The sequence below is a fragment of the Lygodium microphyllum genome, chromosome 12 (assembly GCF_053477565.2).
Source record: "Lygodium microphyllum isolate KBCC chromosome 12, Lygodium_microphyllum_v1.1.10, whole genome shotgun sequence".
Classification (NCBI taxonomy): domain Eukaryota; kingdom Viridiplantae; phylum Streptophyta; class Polypodiopsida; order Schizaeales; family Lygodiaceae; genus Lygodium; species Lygodium microphyllum.
This window is the reverse complement of record NC_141146.1, coordinates 43453963-43479667: the sequence shown is the minus strand read 5'-3', so window position 1 is coordinate 43479667 and position 25705 is coordinate 43453963. Positions and strand designations below refer to the sequence as shown.

Below are 25705 nucleotides of genomic sequence, written 5' to 3'. Positions count from 1 at the left end.
ATGATCAAAACTGAACCCCAAAACAAACCATGAACCAAGTGGTAACAAATGCGTATTATTAGAAATCTCTTCTTCAAGACCATCCAAATTTCCATGGTCATTGTTTTACACCAGGATAAAAAACAGCATTGGAACTATACAAGAGAGTACAACTTATTGATCTGATGGAATCCATATAGACACTGATTATGTGTGCATGTGCACATACGAGCAGGTGCATGTACATCTGCAGCTTGGCAACATTAGATGCAATGCAAATACCTTGTGTGACTTGACTGGCCTGAATTGTCCTGCACATTGGCATGTACTTGCTACGCAATGCACCTAGTGGAGTTGAAAGTCAACTTTTAGGGAATGGGCAGCTTGGGGTGCTCTCGATACAAGATAAACCTCTACTTATCCACGGAGCAATGTATCTGCTAAAAAATCTTCAGTATGTCAGAAGCAGCAACCCCACCTTAACCAATCTCATCGATAACCCCATTTGGCAACTTGCAATGCTTGTGACCAAATGGCTTGTATTAGTCATGGCTTGCCTCATGGAGTTACCTCTATTTCTACTTTGCATTGATGTGCATTTAGATTGCACTGTAGAGGAAAAATGTGACTTCCATCTAATAAATACAAGACAACTCCAATGCCACTCTCTACAAGAGAGAGACCTGCCTGACCCTTCCGAGTTTCCAATTTGTCATATATTCTTTCCATTCTTCCACCACAAGTCTTGTCAAAAGCAATCCAGATGTGGCTGCTGACAGCATTAACAAAGCAAAAACAGAATTCCAACCCCATTTGGACAAATAGCCTGTCAGAAAAGGTCCAAGGGCTGCACCTACAGATCCAGTTCCATCTATAATAGCTGTAACTGTTGCCAAAGCTCTTGAGTTCCCCTTAAGTGATTTATGAGTTCCAAGGTCAGCTGACACTGCTGTTGTGATGAGAGCATATGGTCCATTCACAAACATACCAGCAATGAACAGTAATACTACATTAAGCCAAAACGCTGAGCCCCCAAAGATGCGGTAGAATAGTAATGCAGGCAAAGCTGCATAGGTAAAGGATGCCGCAACAATAGCCCTTGCATTCAGTCTATCAGAAAGATATCCAGCTAAAATGCCTCCTAGGGTTCCACCAACATCAAAAATGGTAGAGAGATTTCCTGCTGTTGAGTCAGATAGGTACTCTCCCTGTATTTCTGCAATACAAGTAGTACACAGCTCAGAAAAAGCTCAATCACGTGCCTAAGCTATTATATGTCCAGATTAATGATCCACCAGCAAATACGGATCACTTAACATATCTTACTTCAATGCACAGATTTCACACAATATACTTTTATCCTTTAGAAGCTTCAAGACTTCCTGACGGAGGCATCTGGACTGATTTATCCACCAACAATCATGTAATGAGTTGGCATTTCTTACTGTCACACACAGATTTCTACAATAATCCCTTAACAATCTAGTAATTAGAAAACTTCACGACACTGGTTAAACAGTGGTATACACCACCATCAACTGAAATCTGAACTATACATGGATCCAGGAAAATATGCTCACATTTAAATTGGATGCATGGTATTTTACTAAGTGCTGTATCACTAATCTGAAACAATATAACCCACCTCATAAAAATCAGTTCATAAGTATGCAAAGATTATTTTGCAACATCTAAACTTAAACAGAGTCAGTGGCAGGAGTGTATCAGCTGTTCACAAGAAGATTATCATAGGGCTAAGGGGACAGGTACATTACATCAGGATGGAGGACAGGAAGGGGGACAAGGACTGCAGATGTCACAGGGCCAGGTGGTTGGGAAAAGAGTCCACCAGAGGGTGTGGATGGCAAGTGACAAAGACAGGGAATGACAGGGCTCGTAAGATGGGATGTTCCTCTATATTTTATAAGCTCTTAAGAAAAAGCTCAATTTTGAGAGGTCATTTTCAATATTCACACATCATAAAGCTTTCAAGTCCTTGATAAATGCAAGTTCCACACTCAAATTTTCAAATTTCTGACATAATATCAAAAAAAAGAGGCATAAAATACATTAAAGCTTGCAATGTGAAGATCAACGCCATGACACCTTCACATTTAGGCATTAGCCTTTTGAATTTTCTATTCGTCTACCATCCTCAACATGTCATGGATCGTTGACCAAGTTTTCATTAAATCTTCGACTCCATAAAATCTCAGCTTCCTCAAGGGGGTTGAAAGAATGGGATAGACATAGCAAGTTTGCTTTGGGAAGAAAATGAGACAAAGAGTTACATAAACTCAATATGCATGAAAGTTGTATCATGTTTGAAGAGAAGACATCAATGCTACCCCTTTCGGATTTCTTTATCATTATTCAAAGCTTACGCATATTGCAAGTGACTTACTATCACCAACCAACACTTTATTTATGCCAATGATTCCCATGTGCCTTGCTCTTGAATCAGCTTAAGACTTGTTTCCAACACAAGGTCCTCAGTTGCTATCACCGACCTTGACCAAATGCACAACAAATCTGTCCATTCACACTCTAACAAGTGTAACAAATTTAAATACATATTGTTCTCAATCCAATTGACTTTCAAAAGTGACATCGGAGGTGCAAATATAATCCCACATTGCTACATTTGCAAACAATGAGTAATTCATACAAACTCAGTTCCAAACTGATCCAATCTGCTTTACGAAACCTCAACCCTGGTCATGCATCAATCCCAATACTTTGTCTTGACCTTTGGGCACCCAATTCACTGTCAAATTGAGCAAATCCAAACCTGCAATTCAGATCTACATTGCTGCCACATCAAACCAGCATTCAATCCGTGCCTGAGAACAAAGGGCAATTGCTTTGATCCTTGCAATATGCATTCCATTAGGCATTGTGTTGCATTTCCCTAATATTTCCATGCATTTCCTACAATAGAATGGTTGTATCCCAACAATTTTACATGGCACAAGAAATCCACAAGTGCATAGTGACCTTCTTGTTGGAAACCATCGCCTTTGTAGTCTTGGTAGGTCACTAGGCACCCGACGTGCACCCCTTTGCCTGATGGCCTAGCTGATTTGGGGTGAAACACCTTGGAGTAAAAGAAAATATAAATCAAGGGCTTATTTCTCATGGCTCAATTTTGGGCCTAAGAGGGGATGTTGAGCTAAAAATGCATTAGTCTGACTTAAACAATTCCAAAACATACTTAATTAATGAAAAAAACCTCTCATTTTAAAAAGAAATGCAATCCTAGAGAGTTTCTGTGTCCCACATGCAAAACCCTAATTTGGGTGCCCCAAACTTTCTATAAATAGGCATGTATTACACCACTCTCTCTTAATCTTGCTTTTGCAGGTTTCAAGAACCGTATCTCTGCAACCCACATCCCATTCGCGGAGGACATTGCAATCAAAGCTTCCACCAGCCATCTACTTTTGAAGTAGTAACGGAAGCGTAAATATATGGTGTAATAAACTATTGAAACATAAGACAAAAGAGAAAGGGAAAGAAAGAACCCAATACGGATGAGAACTCAAATGTATGCTCAAGAAATAGAATCTATATATCTAATACGAGATAGTCGCATACAACAATGAGTCACTAGCTGTGTGGAAACCGGCATTGGCTCCTCTCCCCAACAGAAGATCCACAAGTGATAATGAGTAACTAAGTGAGGAGGAGCAGCCTGAATATATGGGACAAAAATATGTCCTCAATATGATGAGGTTGGCTAGCATTTAATGCTGATCGACGAACAATAAATGCTCAATATGACCATAAAATGACACAAATAAAAACGCCTAAATATTCTAAATAATGTCCCCAACCTCTGCATGCAATGCAATGGTACAATGAGAATGAATCATAAACTATACAACATAGAACCACCAAGTAGAACCATGGATACCTAAGCAGTGGGTGATCAAGCCACCACCAAGGTACCAAGAAGAGAACCTAATGTCGATGTCGATGTTAATCATACCAGCTCCTGAAAATAAAGAAGATCATAGCATATCTCTGTAATTGTCCCAATGTCTCTCAATAGCATATATAACTATCCTGTCAAAAATGCCTCTGGAACATTCGTGACCATGGATTCCCCCCCTTCGGCCAGACCGCCAAAATGTCCCCTCATGTGAGCTTAAGACGAGGAGCCAAGCTCGCTCTTTGTCAAATAAACAACCCATCATGAACATGGATGTCAATCCTAGCTCCAAGATTTGAACTTGCCAGACTTCAATCAATGCAACAGGGAAGTTCTTCTCTGGATCCTGTGCATCTGTATAGATGTATAGATGTATAGATGAGGCACAACTGCCCCATCTCACCATCCTCCTACACTCCCTCTCTGGCACTATAGAATCCTGAGAGATGCCATCATCACCACCACTAGAAAGCAATTGAGGAAGAGGCTAGCAAGCCCTTCCCGCAAACCGAAGAAGCTGATCCTTTCCGCGTCTTGGATTGCTCCTTGATTGGAGAATCGGAATCTGAGTCAGAGGTAAATGATGACTCGTCAAAGAAGTCCACATCCCGCTTCATCTTCTTCTCCTTCTTCTTCCTGAAAGCCGCTAACTCTTTCATCCATACTTTAGAAGATATTCTCCAAGAGGTAACCACCAGTAGGACTTCTTTGAAATACACCGAAGCAAGGCCGAGTAAGCATAGGCATCATCCAAATCCCATGTAAGCACCGCTTCCTCATGGTTGTCTTCATCAAAATCAGCTGGAACAAGAGAAGGCCATTGAGGACGTTCAACAGCTCCGCAAACCACATACCATAACCACTTCTGTATAAACCAAGCCTTCATCACAACACTCTATGTGAGATAATCAAGTCCATGTAATTTATCATCAGTGCATATGCATGGAGCAGCCATCTGTATAGGATTTAGAAGAGAAGTAGAGAAAAGAAAGTATTTGGAGAGGGAACACACCCAAACCACAAGCACTAATTGCAGAAAATGAGAGTTTACATGCAATATTTACCAAAATTTGACCAAAATAAGAAGAAATCTGTTGCAAAAAGTCAAAAAATCAGTCAAAAACTGGCTGAAACAGCAAAAACGGCCTGCTAATGCAGTTGCCCAGCCAAAAGGAGATGCAAAAACACCAAAACGTTGGCTGTACGAATGTTGACATCAACAAAAACGTAGGTAAAACAAGTCACCTGGTTGGAGAAACAATCACCTAATCAACAATGGTCAAAACACTCCTAAAATCAGCAAAGAAAGTACAGCAGGAGCATAGAACCTAAAATCTAATACCATGTCAAAAGTGGAGCAGCAATGGAAGCATAAATATATGTTGTATTAAACTGCTGAAACACAAGACTAAAGAGAAAGGAAAAGAAAGAACACAATACGGATGAGAACTCAAATGTATCCTCGGGAAATAAAATCCATATATCTAACACGAGACAATCACATACAACAATGAGTCACTAGCTGCGTGGGCACCGACACTAGCTCTTCTCCCCAGCAGAAGATCCACAAGTGATGATGAGTGACTGAGTGAGGAGGAGGAGCCTCAATATATAGAACAAAAACATGTCCTCAATATGATCGAGTCGGCCAGCAATAAATGCTCAATATGTGTTAGAGATTGTCATCCCCTAGACAAGCATTTTCCTCAATTAGGCTATGTACATATGCATTTTTTAGCTGGGCAGTTATTTTAGAGTGTTTCAGTGTATAGTTGTAGATTTCAGGATAGAGATTGAGCAAATTAGAGCACACTTTGAGGTGTCCACCAAGGAGAGATTGTCGAGGTCAAGATACGCAAACAAACGGATTGCGCCCATGTACATATCTGCATTCCTTTGTATTCAGCATACTTTATACAACACATCTTCTTGTTCTTCTATCTCTCTCTCTGTGACTTCTCTCAGTTTTCTCTCTGTGTTTACCCTACTCTCTCAATCTTGGTCCCACGCTTCCACATCGTGCACTCTGACACTGTATTAGAGCAATGAAGACAGACTAACTAAGTGAAGAACCCATCTGAAGAGGAGATTTCAGCACGACACAAGGCTGTGTTTCCAACATTCGAGGGCGAGTGGGAGGGCTACACATTGAAACAAGGCTGAAGCGGGCGTAGGCATGCAAAAAAGGAGCAAAGTTGGTGAAGTTTCTACTGTGTGTTGCTGTTCCAAAAGGAGGAAGGCTAAGTTTTCGGCCTTCAAGTGCAGATTTTACCTTTCAATCGCCTCCGAAGGATGAAGAAGCGGGACAACCGAACCATAGTCCTAGCAGGCTGGTTTTTCACAATCAAAGGGGGCTGTTTTTTGCGTTTTGTGCAAGCATTGTAGGTGAAGATGTCTTTTGACCAAGATAGAGTTTCAAGAGATCATGAACCGGAAGGTGCCCGCCCTACCAGCTCTTCCATCAAATCAAAAGCTTGATGGCGAGAACTATCGCATATGGCGGGACATGATGCTTGCCATTCTAGAGCCCTATGATTTGGTGGAGCTTGTTACAGAGGCCATTCATTGTCCTTCTTCGCGAGATGAGTCCAAACTCTCTTCCAATGATAAGGAGGAGTTGGCAAAGGCTCAGGCACATTGGGATAAACTCGATGCTCGCATTCGCTCGTTTTTATTTCTATCATGTACTACAAATATTCTCTCATATTGACCATTTAATGGTGGCTCGGGAGATATGGCTGGAGTTGGATCAGATATACAATCGGATGACCATCATGAAGCAAGTTTCTTTGGAAGTGCAAATGCGGACCATGAGTGTCAACGAGTCATCTTCCATGCGGGAGCATATCAACAAGCTGAGGCAGCTTCAAATGCAAGAAAGGTGATCACTTTTGAAGACATGGAGATAACTCTTCTTTCGCAATTACCGCCTCGCTTCAGTGGTTTTTATTCCGCCTTCGTTGCTTCAAGTCAGTCTGAGACTCTTCAATGGAAAGAGTTTGTTCCTAAGATCTTGGACCAAGAGGAGCAACTGAAAGAAACCAATGCTTCCAAATCTAAGGCCTTGGTTGGTCAGTCCTCTCAGAAAAAGGGAAAGAACCAAAAGAAGGAGGAGGACAAATCTAAGAAGGACAAAGATAAGGAGTCTACTTGTCACATTTATGGCAAAACAGATCACTGGAAGAAGGATTACCCCAACAAGGAGAAAAATGAGAAATCTTCAAAGGATTCTAGAGCGGTGGCTGCTCCCTCATCAGTTGCTTTCATCCATTTGGAGGTGGTTGAGGATTCACCCCTGACGGCTTCTGATGCTGCGTTGACGACCCCATACACTCAAGAGTGGATTCTTGACAATGGTGCCTCCTAGCACATCACTCCTCCTTCTGCAAGTGTTGCTCATTTGCGGCCTTCACATGGTCAAATTCTCATTGGTGACAATTTGTCCATTCCTATACAAGGACGGACCAACATGCATCTTATTCCAAATAGACAAGGTAGTGCCCATACATCCGAGATACTTTATGTGCCAGCTTTGGGGTATCATCTTCTTTCGATGAACAAGCTTTGTTCCCTCGGCCTTTTAGTCGATTCTTGATCAAGGATCAAAACAAGTTTTTTCTTCAAGTTATGACAAAAATGGACTATACAAGTTGCGGTCTTCTTTTTCCTTGACTTCTCTTCTTCTTTCCTCACAAACTCAATCCAAGCTTTGGAATGCTCGATTTGACCACCTCAATTATAATTACCTTTGGAACGCGTCAAAGGGATAGCTTGTTCAAGGTTTGACGGATATTATGGTGAGCCAACAACCTTGTGTATCCTGCATCCATGGGAAGCAAACTCGTGAGGTTGTCGGAGCGTTTAGGGTCAAAGGTCTATAGCGGGGATAAACGACAGCAGGGTGAAGGGAGATTCGAGGAGAGGAGTAGACGGAAGAGAAGGGGTTCAAAGAAATAGAAGACATAGAAGAATACTCACACAAAGAAATAGAAAACCTAGAGGCATACTCACAAAGGTGAAGCTTGTCGGTTTATTTCTGCATTATGACAAGACAAATCTCTTATACACAAAAGGGTACATAAAACAATACCTTCCTCTATGCTGCTCAGACAGCCAATCTGATGCTTCCATTGGCTCCGAAAGGGGGGTAAAATACTAAGAGACCCAACCAAAATCTTGCCAGATCACTCCATCTCAAACTTCGAAGTGTTGTTCACTACTTGAAAACAGCAATCGCACGTCGCACGATTTCGCCAATCCCTCTTTTTACATAAAATCCTCTCAAAATGGCTGAAAGCTACCTACTTTTTTTTGCATGTCATCCTATTCTAAAAGTTGTCTATAGTTCTCGGATTTTTACAAGAGATAATATCTAAAATATCAAAAATTGGCTAAAGTTGTCCAAAAATCTAATATTTTAGACCATCCACACTACAGACACTAACATAAATGACTAATATGGCATTGGCTTTCTAGATTCATAAGAAAGCCACACTCTAGAGTTTTTCACATAATGTGCGCGTAGCAGCACGACATCCACCCCTTCTTAAACTGCACATCCTCCGACATGTATCAAAGTCTTACAGATCTGTAATGTCAAAAGAAGTATCTTTTGCCATGTCAATGTCTTCATCTTCTACCTCTTCTTCTTCCATATTCTCATGGTCATACTCAATATCCAACTCCTTCAACTCATATGCTAAAAACTCCCTCCATTTAAAGAGCTTGATACATTTTCCAACCACTGGAATCCTTAAGAGTTGTCCCATCCATCTCATTTAATGAATAGGTAGCATTATCAAAAACAAACCTTACCACATATGGACCAAACCACCACTTTGCCATCTTCCGACTGGCACTATGTTGATTTTCCAAGCTACTGTCATAAACTAGTACCCAGTCCCCTTGTATAGCTCGTGGCCGATGTCTGTGTCGCTTGTCAAACCTCTTCTTATTCTTGATTCTTGCAGTCTTCAACTTTTTCATGGCTGTCTCAATGTCTTCAAGTATTCTTTCTAACTGTCTAATGCGTAGGACCAGCAACTCTTCTCTATTCAAACCCTCTTCCCATGGTAGAACACTCCAAGAAGCAATAGTCTCCTCAATAAGCATGATTGGCTTTTGTCCATACATAAATTCAGCAAGCATATACTCTATAACTGCACTATGAGTGGTCCTATCAACCCACAAAGCAAAGGATAACATTCTTGGCCATTCTTTCATCTTGCCCTTGCATGATTTTGCTAATGCCTTAATGATAGGCTAATAACCTCTTTCACTTTTGCCATTTGCTTCAAGATTATAGGCTGAAGTTAAATCCAGCTTGATACCCAATCATGAAAATAAGTCAGGAGCCTCATCCACATCCAATTCTCCTCTATTTGCAACCACTTTACCAACACAACCATACCTACAAAAGACTTCTAATAAGAACCTGCAAACTGCTTATGTAGTCTTTGCACTAAGAGCTCAACCTTCCACTTGATTTGTCAAGTCTTCTCGTGCAAGCACAAGATATCTCATATTCCATAAACCTGTAGGCATGGTAACCAAATCAACTACCCATTTGTAATGCATAAGCAATATCTCATATTCCATAAACATGTAGGCATGGTAACCAAATCAACTACCCATTTGTAATGCATAAACAATGAATAGGTTGGTTGCAACCCATCACTATGCTTTACTATGTAAATCATTTGGCAGACACTGCATGATTCCACATAATGCTCCACGTTCTTATACATGTGCCACCAATACTTCTCTTCGATCATGGCAAATGTGCCCCAAACTCCTCTATGTCCGATCCATTAGCTTTCATGAAACTCCTGCATCACCTGTTATTGAGAATCCCTATCTTCCAAAACATGTACTGGAGCTCCTCTCTTTTTCTTTGCATGTTTCCATAAATATCCATCTTTTAAGAAAAACCCATAAGCTTTTCTTTTAATCCTTTTGAATTCAGCTTCAGACCATTCAGCCTTCTTTGTCATGAGGCTGAGATATTGGCCTATTTTCAGCCAATCATCCTCATACAACTCTTCCAAAAATTGTGTTCTCACTGAAGCATAACATTGATGATGCTTTCTCTCTATTGCCCATCCCTTCTTCATGGCTGTAAGTTCTTCTCTTACTACTAAGATCCCTGTTACAACAATTGTACCTGCAGTAACAGCATACTTATTCCTTGCTGTTGTAAAGTTGTTTTTAGCACCTATCACATCATCCTCTTCATCTTCCATCAGCTCCTTTTCATCTTCAAACCTCGCTTGTATAGGCATGTTAGCCATGGGGTTTTCTTTACCTGCAATATACTAAAAATCAGGGTTAAGTGACTTTATATATGCAATCCACCGTAACTTGGCAATATTAGAAGTTGAGCAATTTGCTATCATGCCCAATGAGGTAGACAATCTGTCTCTACCATTACATGAGCTCCCATAAAATACTCCCTATCACACTTAAGGGTTGTCACTACACCCCAAAGCTCTCTTTTGACTTGAGAATACCGTCGTTGCCGTTCAATAAGGACCTTTGCTCCAAACCGAATGGCATACCTATTCCCATCAGCATCATCCTGACCCACTGTCCAACCAATGCCAATTGGGCTTGTATCCACAATGAGAATAATAAGCTGCCCATTCTCATAATTTGCTCTCTTTAGTGCCGGGGCTAAAATCAATAAGCTCTTTAACTTTTGAACTGCCTTCATATGATGTTTACCCCACCAAAACTTTTGTCATTTTCTCAAGAGCTGATATAAACTTTCAACCACATGGGCAAAATGTGGAATCCATATCAAGTAAAAGACACATGCATCCAAAAATATTCTTACCTCGAATACATTCGAACATGTCTCCCACATCCTACTTATGGCATCAATCTTTACTGGTGAGGGCTTTCTTCCATATGGTCCACATATATGCCAAGCAACCAATACTTCCTCCACTCCAAAAACTGATTTTTCTTCTAACAAAGTCAAATGCACTTCATCAAGACGGCTCAAAATCATGTCACAATCAGCAATATGATCAACCACAAACATTCTACATCCTTGCTCATTCAGCTCTTTATTCTTCTCATAGATATCACACCCTTTTATTGGCACATCATCAAGAAAGGGTAAGATCAACTGAGGAATATACTCCCTCAAAACTTTATGCATAGCATTCATCATATGCGCCACTGAATTGGTTGCTCCCTGTGGAAGCGTACACATCCTAACCAATCCAAGTAGTGTCTGCATGACAGTAATATCTCGACTTTCCAATGCAAGCTAGAACTGATCATATCCTGAATATAAATCTCCCATAGAGTAGATTACACCTTGCCTGCAAATGCTTCTGCAAATTCATCCAATATTGGGATTGATCAAACATTCATTATCGTGATCTTATTAACTGGTTGTAAATCCTGTATAAACCTCAAAGAACCATTCTTCTTTGGAACAGTAAACCACCAATTCGAATAAGGGAGCTAAAGAGGGCTCCAAAATCCGCATCCCGATCTTCTCATTCAAAAGCTCTAGCAGCTTAGGCAAATATGCCCAAGGTACTGGAATAGGCTTTAAATTCCATGGCACATGAGGTACTATAAAGATCGCCATAGATGCAACTATGGTCGGATCAACACATCCAATTTCATCTGGCTGAAATGCAAAGGCTTTCCCATACCTTGCCAACATCTGCAAGAAACAAGCTCTTTCTACATGCAAAAGAAAGCTTGTATCACCAATTTTTAGCTTTTGTAAAGTTTCAGCTGTAAATTTATATCCTACTCCATGTGGATCCCATGCTCAGCAAACTCTTGAATGACTTCATACATCTCTAAAGTGTCAACATAAATAACCTCTTTTTCTGCCCTATTTTCAACATTAATTACTGCAGAAATTTCAACCATTGTATCAACATCAACCAGCCCTGAAAACAGCCCTGAAATACCTTTATTTGCACCCAACAAACCATATTTCTTCAGCTCTTTTTCAGCCCATCCTACATATTTCTTTTCAGCCCTGCACATGGCTGAAATATTTTTAAAACTGCCAAGACTACATGCTGTCCATTCCTACAATCCAGACACAAACACAATTTCCCCCTTTCTTTGAGGCATAAGTATCTTCCTAGAGGCACTGCCATAGCCTCCACTTACAGCAGTGCTGCATTAGGTGGCATGGAATAATCCCGTAGCCTATTCCAATTGCAAGGATGATTCACACAAACAGTGAGAAACAGTACTGCCTTTGTATTGTCTTTACTCCGAACCCGAGCATATGAAGAACCATCATCCAAGGCTTTTATTCCAGCTTTGATTCTGAAATATAGGGCTGCCCCAAAATCACAGGATAACTACATGAATCCTACACAAAAAAATGAATTTATCCCTAACATCTCCAATAGTCACGGGTACATTCGGACAAGCTACATAAAGATCCCTTGATGAAATTGTTTGCTGCCCACATGCACCATCCTGAATCTACATCAATTGGCCAACCTCCACTCTCATACAAGCTGCGTGCCATAACATTGATTTCGGAACCATGATCCAAGAGATCTATGCAAGGCGTCTCTCTTTCTTCCACTTTAACAATCGTCTTTGTTGTAGCACAAGCCCAATGCATTCGTGAATAATGACTGCTTGGAATAAAATGAACATCTTCTTCTTCATGTACTTGTTGATGGACATCCCTATTATACATAGCCTTCTCCCATTTAGCCCATTTTCAGCATCAACCTGTTCCAAAACAGCATGACACACATCATCATATTCCCTTTGAAGATGTTTCTCCGTATCTTTTTCAACTTGCATCAATGCTTTGCAAAACTTCACCATCAAACTGTCTTTTTCATTCCAGCATATCAATGATTGCATCATGAAATTTATGCTTTGCGATTCCAAGAATTTCACCATGTGTGAATTTCACTCTACTGCCGAGTATGCGATCTTCCAAAACTTTTTAAGGTTTGTGACAATCTCAAGATCTGATTGTAACCTGTAACCGAGCTGCTTGCCCCTTTTTTCCCCTTCTTCTTTCTTCTCTTGAGATGTATCCTCCATAACATGCTCAGGTATGGCTTTTTCAGCCTCTTTCTACTGCTCCATTTTACTTCGTGTTATGCTTTTAGATGGGCTTGAAGAGGAAGGACCAGCAGTGTCCTCATCTCTTATTCTCTTTTCTTCCACAAGAGCTTCTTGATTAAGAACCTCAGCCAAATAAGCATAGGCTGAAAATAAATCCACTGGTGCACTCCATCTTGTTCTTCCTCGTATACTCTGACTTGCATCAATCAATTTAGACTTTGTTGTTTTGTCCTTTTCCATGCAATCTAATGCTTGCATCCAAACGCGAGATTTTGCTTCAGCCATGCCTCCATTATGAGCTTCATTAGTCCTTTCGATTCTCAACCCATATGTGGTTGCATCTATGGCAACAAATGCTATCCTTGCAGCCATATCTTCCAACCTCTTCTGCATCCCACCATTTCCAAAGTTTAGCTCCATTGGAAAACCAGTTTCTGTTACATGTATTTTGCCATCTTTCCAAAAGACTAACCTTTTGGCTTCCGCTTCACGGTAAGCTGTACAATCTCGCTTTTCATGCTGAAAACTGTCACACCAAATACATCTTCTCTTGTATCCTTCTCTATACAGTCTTTGGGCTGTTGCCCAACCCTTCTCTTCTACCTTGACATCCAACTTTTCGACCTTTGCATAGATTTCTGTCAAATTCAACCTCAAATCACGCATGCCTTTGATTAATTCATCCAAAGCATCACCTTTAAGAGTCGGACCAATAGATATAGCCGATTGTTCCACCATAGCTGCAAGCGCCTTGGCTGCAATTTCAGCCCCCTTCTGAGCACTTGCAGGTGTGGTGCTTGTACCCCATCTTAATTTCAACCACTCTCTCTTTACCAACATATGTACTACCTCAGTTACGTTAGCTCAATCTGATTTCAATACTGTTTCAAAAGAGGCATCTTCCAAACGATCAGTCAACTTCTCTTGCAAGACAGGATTTGCAGCCTTCAGAAACAAATCAATTTTCTGGCTCTCCAATGATTGCTGCTCATCAGCATCCAACTACGCATACTGACTTTCAAATTCACAAAGCAAAGTTGTAGCAATCAACCCTTTATTGGGCTTTTCAATCCAATCTATGAATGTTTTTAGTTATCAATCCTACATCTTCCAACAAAAACTCTTCTCTCAAAGCTTTCTTAAAAGCAGCCCAATCAGCATCTCTTCTATGTAACTCATCAATCCCATCATGCAATGCATGCATGGCCAAACGAACGGGAGAAATACCGACTCCATGCATAATATGGTACCCCATGAAACAACATATTTTCATCATACAACTGGATGAAGGCCGAAACAATTTGACCTTTAGATTGCTTCAATTCTTGTCCCACTGCCTACAATGCATTCGCAGCTAAGGAATCAATTATTTCGGCTTCCTGCCAAGTTTGCATCAATTGTTGTAACAACAACTATTGCTGCTGTTGTTGCTGCAACAAAGCAATCATCCGTTGTAAAGCATCACCACCACGAAGCATTTGAGGTCGAAAGTCTACCGTGGGGGTAAGAGACAGCAGGGTGAAGGGAGATTCAAAGAGAGGAGTAGACAGAAGAGAAGGGGTTCGAAGAAATAGAATACGTAGAAGAATACTCACAGAAAGAAATAGAAGATATAGAAGAATACTCACAAAGGTGAAGCCAGTAAATTTATTTCTGCATTATGAGAAGACAAATCTCTTATACACAAAAACGTGCATAAAATAATACCTTCCTCTATGCTGCTCAGACCGCTAATCTGATGCTTCCATTGGCTCCGAAAGGGGGTTAAAATACCAGGATTCCTAGCCGGAAATCTACCATATCACTCCATCTCCCAATTCGGAGTGTTGTTCATTGCCTGAAAACGGCGATTACACATCAAGCGATTTAACTAATCCCTCTTTTTACATAAAATCCTCTCAAAATGACTGAAAGCTATCTACTTTCTTTTACATGTCATCCTATTCTAGAAAATATCTATAGTTCTCGGATTTTTACAAGAGATAACATCTAAAATATCAAAAATTTGCTAAACTTGTCCAAAAATCTAATATTTTGAACCATCCACACTACCGACACTAACACTAATGACTAATATTGCATTGGCTTTCTAGATTAATAAGAAAGCCACACTCTAGAGTTTTTCACACAATATGCGCATAGTGGCACGACAACATTCAGTTCTCATGGAGGTTCCAACCCCAAAGGGTGATGAGGTCTACCCTATTCTTGGAGATCCCGATCATAACTTCGTCCCCAGCCATCAGATTCACCGATTGCTCCGCCGTCGATAGACTTTCCAAAAACTTCAACAGATAGAGAGCGCCAAGGAGAGATACGACCTCCTCATTGGGCCCGTGACACGCTTCAAGATACAGGGATTGAGGGGATCCCTCAGGAGTGGCAACCACAAGATGGACCGCAGAGGTTACGGCGACACCAGGCATATTCAACAAAGCTTGTTTGCTCTAACTATTTTTTGATGTCCCATGTTATGCACGATAGAAAGTCTACCACTGTGAAGACGGCTTTACAGTCTAATCATTGGCGGAAAGCAATGGAAGTCGAGTTAGAGGCTATTGAGAGGAATGGCACTTGGTCCCTTGTGCCTCGTCCTCTCATAAGAAGGTGATTGGTGTCAAATGAATCTTCAAGCCCAAGTACCATAGTGATGGCTCTTTGGACAAGCACAAGGCCCGCCTTGTTGTTAAAGGTTTTGCTCAACGCCCAGGCATTGATTTCCATGATACTTTTGCCCCCGCTACTCATATGGCGACGATTCGTATTGTTCTTGCCTTGGCTAGCCATTGAAGATAGCCCGTCTTTCAGTTAGATGTGAAGTCGGCCTTCTTGAAGGGCAACTTGAAGGAGATCTTTGTACAGCAACCTCTTGGCTTTGGATCCTCAGATGGAAAGGTTTACAGGTTGAAGAAGGCCTTGTATGGCTTGAAGCACGCTTCGCGTGCTTGGAACAAGAAAATCGACTCGTTCCTACAAGAGAAGTTGGTGTATCAGTGCTCCAAGGCCGATCCATAGCTTTATATGCACACTTCCAAGAATGGTCATGTGTTGTTTGTTTTGTATGTTGATGACTTGATTATTACAAGTGACCATACACAGAAGGTTGAAGAGACAAAGGTAGCCTTACATGCGAAGTTCAAGATGACGGATTTAGAACTTTTCCATTTCTTTTTTTGCCACAAGATTTATCAAACTCAAAGGGGGATTTTCGTCTCTCAACAGAGATATGTACAAGAGCTTTTGGTGACTTTTGAGATGGAAGATTGCACGTCCATTTCTACTCCTATGGATCTGAACTGCAAGGCCAGTTCACACTCAAATTCTCCTTTAGCATAAGCTATCCACTACTATCAATTGACAGGATCGTTGATTTGACTCCTCAACACTCGAGTTGATCTATGTTTTGTTGTAGGTCTCTTGGTTGGGTTCATGAGTGGACCTCAACAGGTGCATTGGCAGGCTACTTAGAGGATACTACGGTTTCTGAGGGGGGCCTTTGACCTAGGGATTTACTATCCCGCACGTCTAGGTGCTTTTGATCTTGTCCTTGCAGGTTGGAGTGATTCGGATTGGCATGGTGATGTGAACCACAATAGGTCTCCTGCATGCTATTGTTTTGCCTTAGGTGCAAGTGTTATCTCTTGGAGTAGCAAGAAACAACCCACGGAAGCCCTATCTTCGACTACAATGAAGAATCGGGCCGCCTCTTCTACCTCATGTGGGACTGTGTGGCTTTGAAGATTGTTGGAGGAGCTTGACAGCCCCCAGACTTACCCTACTATTCTGTGGTGCGACAATGAGAATTGTATTAGTCCGGAATCCCATCTTCCATGCCCGAACAAAGCATATAGAAATCCAATACCACTTCATTAAGGAGAAGCTGCTGGATGAATGTGGAGTACTCCAAGACATAGAACAATCTTGCAGATCTGTTTATGAAGGCACTTCCCCAGGCTCTTCTTCTATGGCATTCCAGATCCCTCAATCTTATGCCTCATCCAGGGTCTGAGAGGAGGTGTTAGAGATTGTCATCCCCTAGATAAGCATTTTTCTTAGTTAGGCTATGTACATATGTATTTTTCCAGCTAGGCAATCATTTGAGAGTGTTTCAATGTACAATTGTAGATTTCAAGGTAGAGATCCAGCAGATTGCTACTGACTTTGAGTGTCAAGCAAGGAGACCTTTTCGAGGTCGAGATATGCAAACATATGAACCACGCCCATGTACATATCTGCATTCCTTTATATTCAGCATACTTTATACAGCAGATCTTGTTCATTTGTCTCTTTTTCTCTCTCCTCTCTGTGTTCACCCTACTCTCTCAATCTTGGTCCCACCCTTCCACATCACTGCACTCTAACAACATGACAAATAAAAATACCTAAATATCCTAAATAATATCCCCAGCCTCTACATACACAGCCTCACACATGAGCTGACATATCTGCTGACACTGCTACTATCTAGCACCTAATTCCAGTCTTCCTTGCGTGTTTGCAGTTATTGCTAGGACTCAAGAGCTATCGCCTACAATTAGATGTTGTCTCCATCAGCTAGCAACTGTCACCCTAACATTTTCTCTTCTCTGAATGCTGTGTTTGTAGTTTTTGGCTATGCCTTGACGTTCTCTCATCTTTGTCTATCGTGTTTGCACCTAACAACTGTAGCCCAATTCTTCTCTCTTCTCATGTACTTGTATTTTTAGTATTTCTCTCTCCTATTCTACCATCTCCATCAAATCCAACTTTCCGTGCTTGCGTTTGCTAATGTTCAACACTCAAAGGTTTCCTTTGCTGCAATTTGAGATCCGTTTAAAGTACGACACACTCTACAACTCATAACCTCTGAGGTAATCCCAAAGATACGAGAGTTCAAGGTTCACCATTCACTACATAGTGTGCTTGCTGCATGAGCATTGTATATTCATTATTCATTCACTTTATTATTCATTGTGTTCACTGTCTTTGTGTTATACACTTGGTTTTGTGCTTTTTTGCATTTAGAGCATTTCTTCACATCATATGTCTATCTGGCATAAATATTCACAAATAAAATACCTAAAATATATACAATACGCCTAGTCCTAACAAACATGCACTACCTCACACATGAGCTGACAATCCTTCTAACACATAATTTCCGTAAACACCTAGCATACAAGGTTGAATATCAACTACATTTTACATACCAACATTGGTAGATACAATAGCATCCAAAGCCTAAAATACTATTCCATCACCAAAATAACCTAGATGCATACATGATTGAGGAATTTTTTGTCGTCCCTAAGAAATATCTTGCACATTATTCCCTAATGGACGAAGATGCTGCTAAACTAAAGTTCTCTACACATTTGGCATTACAAGTGCTAGTGTATGTAGTACTTTTGACCAAGAAGATTGCCCATGAGCCTCATTTGGATGTCCTGAATGCAAATCGACCTTTTTTTTCTTAGCATTGAGAACTAACTACATAAATGCAGCAAATTGAGGTTGCTAAATCAGCCAGTGCAAGATCATAATAGCACTCGTCAACTATGCCCTAAACATTGCACTTGCTTTATAAGTACCTTGAACTTATGGAGTTCCATGTGATTGTGTTGCATGCTCACCAATCACATTTGTCGCTTGCTGTCCTAAAGCATAACTATGTGTTGAGTGCCTTTCAAGAGGGGATTCTTGTTCCTCACTCCTATTACCACTGTTGTGGGACATCTTTCAATGTTTGTCCCTTGTTATACATTGTTTTCGGCAAGTATAAACCTTGCTATAACTGAATTATAGCAAGCCAAATACATGTGTTTGCTTCTCGAGATAACCACAAACGCATCCCCTTTAAAAAAACAATGATATCCTAGCAATGGAACCAGGAAACCCGCCTTCAAAGATAATCTAAAGCACAGCGACCATAAAATAACTCCCACACAAATGAAATAACTCAGCAAATAAACAAAATACTCATTGAACAAGAGAGCTAGAATGCTCTTGCACAGTAGATGACACACGATAGGCCCCAAGGTCAGTGCCCCTTTCGACATTTCTTTATCATTATTTAAGGCTTACACAGCTCACAAGTGACTTGTCACAAACCAATGCCAATGATTCATGTGTGCCTTGCTCTGAATCAACATGATGTGCACAATTGCTATCACCAACCTTGACCAAATGCGCAACATAAACATGGCAAACAATAGCAACTCATCCAGTCTTGAAGATGCTTTTACCATTTCAAAAAATCCCCATGAAAGTAAAATACATCGCATTGAGGATGCTTGAAAACATAAGTAAAAATTTGATAAAGTCGTTGCTTTCAATTCTTCAACTTTGTGGATCAATTGTCTCCTCTCTAGCAAAGAACATTAACACCTCAAGCTAGAAATAGAATAAGAGACCCAATGATAAGTGGAAGTAGAAAAATTAGCAGCTGAACGAAAGGCCAAGCATACGCAAGGATGATTAGATGTGCCACTCACGGTCAGCCATTACATATATGAGTCATCCATGAGCAAGCCTATCTTCGGCATCTTGCAAGTTTGGTTCATAAACTTTTGGCAACTTGACTACATCATAGTAGCCAAGGATTTGGGAAGCACCTCGATTTTTTAAAATGTAGAAATATTAATGGACCTACAATCTAGATAGATTAAACATGCACAAAAATAATCCTATTCATCCATTACCTACACAAGTAATGACCAATTTCCCCTATATGCCATACCAAACAATGTCAAATTTGAAAGAATACGTACATAACGATTAACATTTCAAAAGTATCATGACTCATGAAATCAAGACAATATATTCAAAAGAGAACTTTAAAACATGTTATTGGCAAAAGTGATAGTTCAAAAGTCAAAGACAAAATTGGAGGTGTCAACTAGTGACCCACATCAAGTACAAATATTCAAAAGTAAGTAGTAAGTACTAAACTTTGAATGCAATCTTCAAAGTTACTTTCCTAGCTAAGACCAAAGTGCCATTTCTTGTTGCCTAATCCAAGTCCCTAGCTTGTGTTTTCTTTTTTTTTCCTTGGCTGGATAAGAAACACCTTTTGTATTTAGGGAACATTTTGGAAACATTTGGAATTTTTCTGATTTCAGGAAATGGGTTTCCATTCAACTATGGACTACGTCAGTGAGCAGCTATTCTTGAGGTAGAAAGAGGAAAATATGCCCAACAATAAGTGGAAGTACAAGTAGCAGCTGGACAAGAGACAAGGATGGGTGAATTTGCCAGTCACTTCAGTAAGCACATCTATGAGTCATCCCTGAGCAACCCCAAACTCACCGTCTGGCTAGTCTGGACCAAAATCGTTGGCACCTCAATTACATCATTGAGCAGCTAATTCATATGAACACCCAGCAATAGGTCTACTCTTCCACCTAGAAAGATCCTACTTTCAAGAAAGACCTATGGGATGCTTGGAGGTTATGTAACTCGCTCATGTTTACAACACTCTCAGATCCAACTATCTTTGTAAAAACACCACACTATGCCTACTTAGCAGTCCACTTGTGCAGCTCTAAGTATGACTTGCTGTTTTCCAACCTTTTTAAATATGAAAAAAAAAAAGAATTGAAATTTTGGCATACAAACAGATATTGGGAACAACAAGGTAAACCTGAAGTTTAGTAAAAGACCTGTATGACGGATGTAGAATGGCAACCAATAAAGAAAAGTGTATGCCACCAGCTTGGCAAAGAAGAGACAGAATGCAAAGGGGGCCACTCTTGGAATGGACCATGCTTGCAAGAAACCCACAGCAGTGCTTTCACCATCATCCTCTTCTTTTATCCCCTTTCTAAGAAGAGGCTCTGTCATGCTACCTCCCTTAGAATCATAAGATAACTTTGCATCAACCTCTGAAATGCGCTTCTCTTCATCATCCATTAGGAAGGAGAAACTATCTTCATTACCCTCATAAGGTGAAGGAAGCCCAACTGTCTCAGGATCAACAACAAGGAACAAGTAAACCACAACACCACCTGCTATGATAGCAACACCAGGGACCACAAAGGACCATCCCCAGCCATAACTCAAGACAGCAGAAGCCATCAAAGAGCCGCAGATGTTGCCAACAGATGTGTGGGCATTCCACACACCCATAATCAACCCCCTTTTCTTTTTACCAAACCATTTACTAACCACTGTGACCACAGAGGGCCACCCTGTCGCTTGAAGCAAACCTCCCAGAACTTGCACAATCATGAAGTAGGCAAGCCAATGTACTTTCCACCAGTAAGCTAACCCAAAAAGACACACAAATACACCACTTCCCACCATACCAGAGGCAAGAAAGGTGCGAAGACAGAGCCGATCACCAAGATGCCCTGCAAAATACATACCAACGGAATATGATGCCAAAAATGCAACGTCCACCTGTCCCAGCAGAGTAGTTCCCGAATCTCCATCAAAAGGAGCCCAGCCACTTTCTAGCGATCGGGTTGTTTCAGTGGGGGCTCTCCTGACAAATACCCTGTGAATAGGCCATGGAAGGGAGACAAAATTGCCAGAACCTGGTGTCAGAGAGTCATCCGAATGCAAGACGTTTTTAACTATGCTGGGTGGTTTCCTAGATGCATGAAACAGGGCATATGCCACAAAGGTGAGGAGCAAGACAGACGCTTTGTATGCTCGAAACCTCAACTCTACGCTTTTGGAGTTCACGTTGAGTAGTCTCGAGAGCAGCTTCAAACCAGGGGGGATGGAGGCACCCATGGGCTCTAGAGATTACAGTGTACAGTCAAGAACTGTGGGTGCTAGAGATTGCAGTGGACAGTCAAGAACTATGAGGGGACCGTTCAGATATCTGAGTTCGTTCACTTTGTCACTGGATGGGAAGAAACCTGTTCAGATATCTGACTTCGTTCACTCTGTCACTGGATGGGAAAAACCTGTTCAGATGAATGTCTCTACGGTAAAAACCTGTGTCACTGGATGGGAAGGAACCTGTTCACATGAACGTCTCTGCGGTCAAATACTATGTTTAGAATCAAAAGAACTGCCCACATGTGGCCTTTGCAGTCACAATGCTGTGTCCAAAGGTCTGTTTGAATTGATGATTTGCCTGAATGCAGTGACCAAGTACGTCCGAAGAACTGTTTGAATCGATGGAACTGTTAAAATAAGGTCTTTGCAGGCAAGATGTCCCTTCTGCAGTCAAGAATCCAGTCAGACAAAATGGCATAAAGCACTGCTTGTGGCGTGAGTCTGTGCAGCAAAGGTCATCGAATTATCAGGAAAAGCACAGCTCTTGACTCCACATCAGGAGTGCACAGCCCGGCACCGCACGGCACAAAACCAAGAACGCCATGGCAAGCACTCTGATATAGTCCGTGGGAGGGAGCGAAAAGATGACGACTTCTATCCGCGAATCTCTCCCCTGAAGCCTCCAACAAGATTGTCTCGTGCCTGGGTCGAAGAGGTAGCATTTTAGGCGAATCCAAAAAGAATATCCTTCTGTCGTCCGAGGCTTTCCTTCTTCCACAAACGCAAGAAATTTAAAACGTTTTAACTGTCTTTTCTCCTAATTATTATAATATAGTAGGTATAATAATAATAATATCTATTCTATATATTTCTTAGAGGTTTTGGGAGTCCCGACTCCCCAATCAAGCAAAAGGTTCCCAAGCCTATGTAACATGAAGAGGAGAAATTTGGTATTTTTTAGAAAAGAGGGATTTGTCAAAGGGGTTGTATCTCATGTAGTTTGAGTGTGTGGGTATGTACATGGATGTCTCAATTCAAACCTTGGGTACACCCTTGAGCCATCTTTCAAATTTCAAGCATTTCTCCAAAAAAAAAAAAGAGGGATTTTTCATAAAGATTCAGTAGAGGTTATAATTATTTTCTATCATCTCTCTCTTTTTTTTGGATGAAAGCATGAAATATATTATATGTAACACGAGAGGTGTGAACCTTGACCTGAACTAGTCATATTGATCACAACTAAACTTTGCCAAAAAGGGACTACTTTTTATCTAGATAGATAATTTGGTGGTTGGATCAATTTAGGGGGAGGGTGGATTTGGCAAGTTTCGCATGGGGAGAAACACGATTTCTCTCCTCCTCCCAAACTAGATTCCACATTTCCTCTCTTCGTTGGAGCCTATGACGACGTTCTTCATGCACTTCGAACTTTTTAAAGGTCATGGAGTTTGGTAGGTAGGAAGATAGTCTAGGTGGTTGTGTGGTCCAAATAGTCATGCAATTCACTATCACTCGCATATGTTCTTCTTTCTTCTTCTAGAGCTCCTTTTTGTCCTCATGGAGAGGCTCACTCTCGACCTCTTCAATATGGTGTTTGTTTCAGCCTTAGCAATGGGATCCACCTTTCTATAGACCTACATATCAATGTCATGCATTAGTTTAGGAAGCACATTAATAATTTTGTTGTTGAAAACTACCTCATTGCAAGCACGCCGAGATTGTCCAAAGAGTGATCCCCCAAATGCTTGTCCAAAGTGTCGATGGAATCCTGTTTGCCTCTCCTAGAATGAGCTCTTTCCATGTCATTTTGTAGGGGTGGAGGGGGAGAATTGCCTTGTTCAGCCATGACATATAAGGCGTACTGCAAGGACAATTGTGAAAGAGGTGAGGGAGTGTTTCCTTATCCCTTTTGCATCTACAATAATGGCGTGAGCTCCCAACCTCTAAGCCCTTTGTTGTGTCCAAACGGCCTTGTGGAAGGTAAGCTAAAGCAAGAGGGCTATCTTGGGGGGGGAGGGGGGCATTATTAGATCTATTGAAATCTGAATTCCCATTGATAAGAGTTCCAACTTAAGCCCCGTCTTCTATTGAGCCTTTAGGTATTCTCTTCAATCAAGGTCAATAGTAGGAGGAGGAGCTTGTTCATGTTAGGCCAACCTATGTTAGTTAAACAAAAGTCAAAGTTGTTCTGGATGAGCAAGGGATTGAGACCTAGCCACTCCTCTTTCCTAGTTGCTATCAAGGTTATGTAATCCTTATTAAGTCTAAATGAGGTTCTAAGTTGTGCCTCACTTATCCACTTCCCTATCTTGAAAGTTCCATAAGTCTGTCCATACCCTCAGCCCCTTTTTATTCAACTTAGCTACCCTCTTAAGGTCTTGGTTTGAGACTAGTGGGATGGTGAGCTTAAGCCATATTGAGTTGTGACTAACCTAGTTGAGTGCCTTGGACTAATTTTTGAGTGTAAAAAGGGGCTTGAATTTTTTCCATGAGTCCCAAACTCTCTTGATAAGAGTGGATCCTTCTTTTGCCTTGAATTTAAAGGGGGATAAACGGATTGTAAGTCAATGTAGGCTTTTTAGATTTGGGCATTTTTCTAGTTGAAATGACAGTAGGCTATCGTGGAATAGGGTAGCCCATTCCTCATTTGGGTTTTAAATACTTCTTACCACCAACTTTCCTACTAGTTGATCTGTTAGTGCTTCTAGGTCAAGGATGCCCAATCCTCCCTACCTTTTAGGGAGGGTGCAAGTCAGCTAGGAAACTTTGGGTAATTTGAACTTTTTCAGGTTGCTTCCCTAGAGAAAGTTCATGTAGAAACCCTCGAGCTGAGCCATAGTAATCCTTAGGGGGTGCCAACATGCAAGGAAGTAAACACGAGTGGGAATTAGGATGTAACTAAGGATAATACATCTAGAAGCAAAGGACCGTTGTATACCTCTCCATTTCTCCAATTTCTTTTGAATCATGGCCATTACCCACTCCCACCTTTGGTTTAAGGACACTCCAAACCCCATAGGGATGCCTAGGAGACAAAATACTTGACCCATTGGGATTTATTTGCATCAAGCCTCCAAAATCCATTCAAGGGGCTCCTTGATAAGTGTCTTGATTCTAGTTTTAGAATGATTAATCATTGAGCTAGATGACGAGCAAAAGATTTCCAAACACTCCCAAAAGGTGTTGATGTGTTATCGGTGATTATTAATTGTGGCATTGGTTTCATCAACAAATAGGTTGAGGAGCATTTCATTGTTACTTGGCAGTTGGATTCCCCTTATTTTACCTTTGTTCTTTCGATCTTGTAGAAGCCATCCTAAACTATCCATAGCTATTGTGAGCAATAGTGGAGCAAGGGGACATCCTTCTTTGATTGTATCTCCTAAGGGGTAGGGCTTTGGTTATTGCACCATTTATTGCTATTTTAGTTTAGGCATTCCCAAAGAGGACTCAAACATATTTAATAAATTTACAACCTAGACCCATATCCAAGAGAGACCACAAATGAAGTCCCATTCAAGGCGATCGTATGCCTTATCAAAGTCGATTTTCAAGAAGACAAAGTCTTGATGTTGTTTTTGAGCATACTCTAGGCCCTCCCATATATTGATGATCACATCTAAGATATACCTCTCCTTGGTGAATCTTTGTTGTTCTCTCCTAATCCATTTGTTAAGGTTGAGCATGAGCAAACGGCTAGGGTTTTAGCATAGATCTTCTAAGCTAAAGTAAGACACATGATGGACCTCCAGTTACCTAGGAGCTCCATCTCATCCTTCTTGTGGATCAACTTAACTATTCCCTCATTAAGGGAGGAGGGAAGAGCCCCATAGTGGACATATTATCTCAAGACTTCCATTAAAGGGGCCAAAAGGATTTCTTTGTATTGTTGGAAGAATTTGTTAGGGAGTCCATCAATACTTGGGGATTTGCCTTTGGCCAAAGAGTCTATTGTGTTTGGAAGCTCCACCATTTGGATATCAATATCTAGTAGTGGAACTAATT

The 25705-nt window shown here is 40.9% G+C and overlaps 1 protein-coding gene across 1 annotated transcript; it reads right to left on the bottom strand.

The window, feature by feature from the left end:
- Positions 1–14: 14 nt before the first annotated feature.
- LOC148027689 (putative glycerol-3-phosphate transporter 1) lies at positions 15–22437 on the bottom strand. The gene is made up of 2 exons (XM_087689378.1): positions 20632–22437; positions 15–1195 (listed from the first exon to the last, which is right to left on the bottom strand). Exons 1-2 carry the CDS (start codon positions 21707–21709, stop codon positions 648–650), a joined length of 1626 nt encoding a protein of 541 aa, XP_087545504.1. The 5' UTR covers positions 21710–22437; the 3' UTR covers positions 15–647.
- Between the last annotated feature and the right edge of the window lie 3268 nt (positions 22438–25705).

What these genes read in the sequence shown, in the direction of transcription:
- LOC148027689 (XM_087689378.1), bottom strand. Translation starts at nt 21,709, where the DNA reads ATGGGTGCCTCCATCCCCCCTGGTTTGAAGCTGCTCTCGAGACTACTC. An exon ending in ATTCTACATCCGTCATACAG is followed by an intron (nt 1,196 to 20,631) that starts GTCTTTTACTAA and finishes CTTGTATTGCAG; the next exon opens with AAATACAGGGAGAGTACCTA.